Source organism: Cricetulus griseus, chromosome 6 (assembly GCF_003668045.3).
Source record: "Cricetulus griseus strain 17A/GY chromosome 6, alternate assembly CriGri-PICRH-1.0, whole genome shotgun sequence".
In the NCBI taxonomy this organism is placed as follows: Eukaryota; Metazoa; Chordata; class Mammalia; order Rodentia; family Cricetidae; genus Cricetulus; species Cricetulus griseus.
Genome location: NC_048599.1, coordinates 58953672 through 58959671, shown reverse-complemented (window position 1 = coordinate 58959671; position 6000 = coordinate 58953672). Strand labels below are relative to the sequence as shown.

Genomic DNA, 6000 nt, shown 5'->3' with positions numbered 1-6000 from the left:
ATTTCTGCATTCTGGAGTCTTCAAATTCCCCCAAGTGCATTACTGTTTACAGCTTGAAAGCCACCTGACAATTAAATGCTAAGTACTGTAAATAAGAACCTTGTAATAAAACAAACCAAGGCAAACAGTCATTAGGAATAAGTTCCAGGAAAGGACAGGAAGGAAGGAAAGGGTTCTCTTTTATGCAACTTGTTGGGATGCCAACCATACATTGCTTCATTAATTTTGTTCTTTGACAATTTCACACGTGTGTGTTTATATTGATTAATCTCCCTCCCCTCCTTATCAAGTGCCCCCTCCTCTTTACTCGTTCCTATCACAGATTCATGACTTTTTTATCTTTTTTCCTTTTCTGAGACCCATTTAGTTTAACCAGGGCCATCTGTAGGACCACTGAATTGGAACTACCAACCAGAGCTTGGTGGGGTCACTAGTAGGTATACAACTAAAGACAATGAATCCCTGCTTCATGAATCTCTAAGTAAGGAATAGTTGGGTAGTGATAGGTCCTGAGGCCGTCTTCCACCCAGGCTTGACTGACAGGCCCATTCTTGTGCAGCCACCTACAGATGTTAAGTTTGTGTTGCCATGACTGTCTTGCCCAGAAGACATTTGTAGCCCTTTGTCTCTGGCTCTTTTTTGTTGTTGTTGTTTTGTTTTATTTTGTTTTTCTGTGTGCAGTATTTCTGGCTGTCCTGCAACTCTGCAGACCAGGCTGGCCTCAAACTCACAGAGATCTACCTGCCTCTGCTTCCCGAGTGTTGGGATTAAAGGCATGTGCCACCACTGCCCAGCCTGTCTCTGGCTCTTGATCTTTTTCTACCTCCTGCTCTGTTCCCTGGGCCTTAGAGAAAATGGTAGAAATGTCTTGTTTATGGCGGGGATCCAATGCCCTCCTCTGGCTTCTGAGCATATGTGGACAGATACACATGTAGGGAAAACATTCATGCACATAAAATAAGAATAAATAAAAAGTTCAAAACTTTCATTTAAAAGTCCTTCTCCTTTTTTAAAAATTTTATTCATTTATATTTTATCTATGAATGCTCTGCATTTCAGAGAGGATTTCAGATCCTATTATAGATGATTGTGAGCCATCATTTGGTTGTTAGGAACTCAACTCAGAACCTCTGGAAGAGCAGCCAAGTGCTCTTAACCACTGAGCCATTTCTCTAGCCCTAAAAATTCTTTTTCATTTAAGAGCATTTCATTTAGATTGCTTTGTTTCTGTGATGGGTTTCCTGTGCTCAGGCAGGCTTTGAGCTCACTATAGAGCTGAAAATGACCTTGAAGTTTGGATTGCCCAGCTTCTTCCTCCTAAGTGCTAGGATTATAGTGGTGGGCCACGACACCTGCTTTGGGTCTGGAATCTGAGAGGGAACACCATTCCTTCAGTGACACTCAAAAACAACTGGCTGTCCAGTGATGTTGCTGATCCTGGACTATCCCCACATCCCCAAGATGCGGTAACAGTCCGGTAACAGGTGGTAAACAGATTTTAGAAATTAGTGAAGCCTGGTATTCTCATGAAGCATAAGCTGGCCTCAAACTGCTACTTTCCTGCCTAAGCTCCCAAAGGCTGGGACAGAGGTATGCACCCGGTGTCTATCTAGAGTACAGATTTCTAAGTAAGACTCCAGACCTAGGAATTCAGATATTACTCTAAAACTTCCACACTCTCACACCACAAGGGAAAAAGAGAGACGACTTTATGCCAAAGCAGGTTTATTGGTTGTTTTACACAAAAGACTAATGAGTGACTCTGAGCAACACAAATACCCCCCTTTCCAGCCGTTTTTCTTTCTCTCTGTGCAGATACCATGGACTCAGATTTTACATTTACACCAAGGGGCAACAACAAAGAAACCAGCACCCCTGCTCTGCTAGGAAAATGAACAAAACCTTAAGGTTAATGAAATATAAAGAAAATTGAGAGACTGAACCCTATAATGGCATTACTTATTCTCTGCCTACAATACACAAAAATTCACAATTCAAGTAATATTTTAAGGAGAAAAGTGCTGATGAAATTGGATGATATCCATTTTTTAACCTAGAAGTAGGGTTTTTAGATTAATTTCACTCTAAAGGCCAAAAAACCAAACTGAGCCCAAACAAACAGATAAAAAATACAACTTTTGTTTTTTGGTGATACCGCAGACTGAAGCCATGACCTGTTCAGGCTGTATTAGCTCTACCATTCACAGGAGCTGTCCACAATCTCCCTACACTAAATCCTCCCAGACACTGAGCCCAAACATTTTCACTTCTTTAAATCATCTAAGCCTAAACTATGAGAATTAATTACTCAGGGAATATTTCTGCATATACTGACAGAATCAGAACTTTGACTTGGTCCATTATTTCACTTATTCCTTCCATTCTAATCCAGACACCAGGACGAAGCACTAAGCCAAAGGCTATCATTTTCCCAGAAGCCTGTGGCTGAGACCTAACCCACCCTACCCCAGGAGGAACTCACACAGACTCTGTTGGCAGAGCAGATGAGTCCCCTTCATGGCCTCAGCAAACCTAAAGTCCTAAAACAGATTGGGAGAGGGACTTATCCATGAATCTGTCTTCTCCAGGGCTGGGCAGGGTGGGAGTGTAGAAATCATAGCTTTTTCGGGAAGATGGAAGGTGTTACTTGGTGTCACCCACGTTTCCTGAGGAAGAGGAGACACCAAAGTGTCTTCATTTGGGCTTTGTAAAGCTCCCTTGTTTTCTACCATCAGCAACTGCTCTATCTCCTCTTTCAAAGAAAAATGTGATGGCAGCTCATGTGTGGGAGTCAGGGAGCAAGCTTTCTGGGTTCTCAGGTCTTCTGGCCCTGTTGACTCCCAACATACTGGTTTGTCCTCAGAATCCTCACTGGCTTTGCCTTCCTTCATGGGAGGCAGAATATGAGACTTTGCTGTGGTTTGTTTAGATGCTTTATCCAAAAAACTCTCATCTTTGAGATGAGATTCATGACATAGAAAGCGTGGAGCTTTGTCCACGCCAGAAGTTTTACAAAATAAAAAGCCATTGACTCGGTCCTCTTTCCCTGCTGTGCGAGTCCCTGGCTTCTTTGGGTGCAGCAAGGGCCTTATGAGGAGACCCTGCGCATTCACCCTGTACTCCTTGGCAGCTCTCTCTCGCCGCTGCTTCTGGAAGTCCTGGAGCTGAAGTAGCTCTTCTGGCAGCTCCATACATGCAGGCTGGGGAAGCAAACAGGCACAGGTTTACAGAGGCCAAACATGGTCCCTAAAATCCCTCCTATTACCCGAGGAGACTAGACAAGTGAGTTTATCCAAACGTGCTCCTACAGTGCCCTCTAGTGCTTCCAATATAATACTAGCTTTAAATTTTGATTGTATTGTTTTGAGTAATTTAAATATTTAAGAAAATTCAATATTTTAGTGTGTGTGTGTGTGTGTGTGTGTGTGTGTGTGTGTGTGTGTGTAAAAATAGGAAATGTAAGATTCCCAGCCTGGCTTAAATTGACTTAGAAGGTGCACTCTTAGAAGGTGCCTTTAATCCCAGCACTCACAAGGCAGGTGGGTCTCTGTGAGCTCAAGGCCAGCCTGGTCCACAGAGCTAGTTCCAGGGCAGCCAGAGCTGTTATACAGAGAAACCCCGTCTTGAAAAACAAAGCAACAACAAAAAGCACACCCTCTGAAAATCTGTAATATCCAGGTACAGTCAGTGTACATGTGATCTCAGGGGTGTGTGTGTGTGGGGGGAGTAGTGTCTAATTTATCTTTATCCTCTTCTACTCTATGTGCTGAGGCAAAATTACTGCTCACTATCCCCACCTCTATCAGGTCAGGTGCAATTTTTTAAATTTTATTTATTTATTATGTACACAGTGTTTGTATTCCTGAATGTCAGAAGAGGTCACCAGATCTCATTGTTGTGAGCCACCATGTGGTTGCTGGGAATTGAACTCAGGACCTCTGAAAGAGCAGCCATTGCATTTAACCTCTGAGCCATCTCTCCAGCCGCAGGTGCAATTTTTTTTTTCTTGAGACAGAGTTTTTCTGTAGCTTTGGGGCCTGTCCTGGAACTCACACTGTAGACCAGGCTGGCCTCAAACTCACAGAGATCCATCGGTCTCTGCCTCCTGAGTGATGGGATTAAAGGCATGTGCCACCATGCCCAGCTCCATCTTATTATTTTTAATTAAAAAAATCTGTCTTAGCCTGGAAGTAGTGGAGCACACCTTTAATCCCAACATTCGAGAGGCAGAGGCTGGTGGATCTCTGTGAGTTTGAGGCCACCCTGATCTACAGAGTGAGTTCCAGGACAGTCAGGGCTACACAGGGAAACTCTGTCTGGAAAAACCAAAGTTGGGGGTGTGGGGGAAGTAAAATGAAGAACAGCAGGAGGAAATATAAACTGATCTCTAGCCTCCATAATCTCAAATACAGGCTAGCACTCCATATGTACAAACATGGACATATCAAACAGACATGCATGCACAGGACACAGACACACACAGACAGACAGACAGACAGACAGACAGACAGACAGACAGACAGACACACAATGTATTAATCTCAACATGGTGGCAAATGCTTGTAAGGCATTCAAGATCACATACACACACACACACACACACACACACACACACACACACACACACACACACACACAGAGTTCAAGATCAGTCTTGGATATATAAAACTTTGTTGAAAAAACAAAATGAGGAGGTGGAGAAAAGGCTCACTAAGAGAAATTGCTGCTCTTCTGGAGGACCCAGGGTTTGGTTCCCAACACCCACATGATGGCTAATAACTATCCATAACTCCACTTCCTAGGGATCTGGTGCCCTCTGCTGGCCTCCATTCATACTCCCCACTCATGCATATACACATTCGGACACCTACAGACTATATATATATATATATATATGTATATGTATATGTATATGTATATGTATATATATATACATATATATTTTTTTAAGGCAAAAAGAGGAGGATCTAGGTTGTAGTTCATTGGCAGGATATTTAGTTGCCTAGAATGAATGAACCCTGAGTTTGATATGCAGCATTACAAAAACAGGACACGGTGGCACATGCCTACAACCCAGCATTGGGCAGATGAGGGCAGAAGGATCAGAAACTGAGTTACATAGCAAGTTTGAGAGAAGCAGGGAAGAAAAAAAGATTTACCAGAAGGCTACCCCATGAAAATTGCTGTATTTGTGAAGAGTAGGCATCACAGTCAAATCTGGTGTCCTAAGACTGTAATCCTAGCTGCTCAAGAAGGATGCAGGACAGAGATTAAGGCCATCCTAGACAACACAACCATATTTTTTCTTAAAACAAACAAAAAAATTAGAAAGGGCTGTGCATGTCGTTCATTAGCAGAGTGTTTGCTGAGAATTTATGAAGTCCTGTGTTTGATCTCTGACACTGCAAACACACAAGGGAGTCCCCATTCCAACAGTGGGTAGCACTATGTGAGAAAGAGACAGTAAATACAGAACACAATCTCAGAAAGCTGCACCTACCTCTGTGCCTGCAAGTCGGTCTGCAGAACCTTCTCGATAGGTGTTCAGGTACCCGTCCACCAGTGTGGTTAAGTCTGACATCATCTCATCTAAGAGTACCAAGCGGAGTGGAAGCAAGTAGGTTGTTTCCAAGGCCAGGATTTTCAATAAAGGGGGTAGAAGAGGTCTTGTCAACCATACTTCTGGATTTTCCTAGAGAAAGAAAACCATTTTTTTTTTCCAAGACAGGGTTTCTTTGTGTAAATCAGGCTGGCTTCAAACTTACAGAGATCTGCCTGCCTCTGCCTCCTGACTGAAAGTGCTGGGATTAAATGCGCAAACTACCACTGCCCAGCCATTTTTAATTAATAATCAGTAAAATTTAGCCAGGCAGTGGTGGCGCACACCTTTAATCTGAGCACTCAGGAGGCAGAGGCAGGCGGATCTCTGTAAGTTTGAGGCCAGCATGGTCTACAGAGTGAGTTCCATGACAGCCAGGGCTGCAGCCAGAGAAAACAAAC

The 6000-nt window shown here is 43.2% G+C and overlaps 1 protein-coding gene across 3 annotated transcripts in view; it reads right to left on the bottom strand.

The window, feature by feature from the left end:
- Positions 1 to 1708: 1708 nt before the first annotated feature.
- Exd1 (exonuclease 3'-5' domain containing 1) overlaps positions 1709 to 6000 on the bottom strand; it is a 29628-nt gene continuing 25336 nt past the window's right edge. For all 3 annotated transcript variants that reach the window (XM_035446929.1, XM_035446930.1, XM_027422163.1), the window contains 2 exons: positions 5501 to 5692; positions 1709 to 3200 (listed from right to left, as the gene is read on the bottom strand). In XM_035446929.1, coding sequence (XP_035302820.1) covers positions 2541 to 3200; positions 5501 to 5692 — 852 coding nt within the window. In that variant the 3' untranslated portion in view covers positions 1709 to 2540. The remainder of the gene's footprint in view (positions 3201 to 5500; positions 5693 to 6000) is intronic.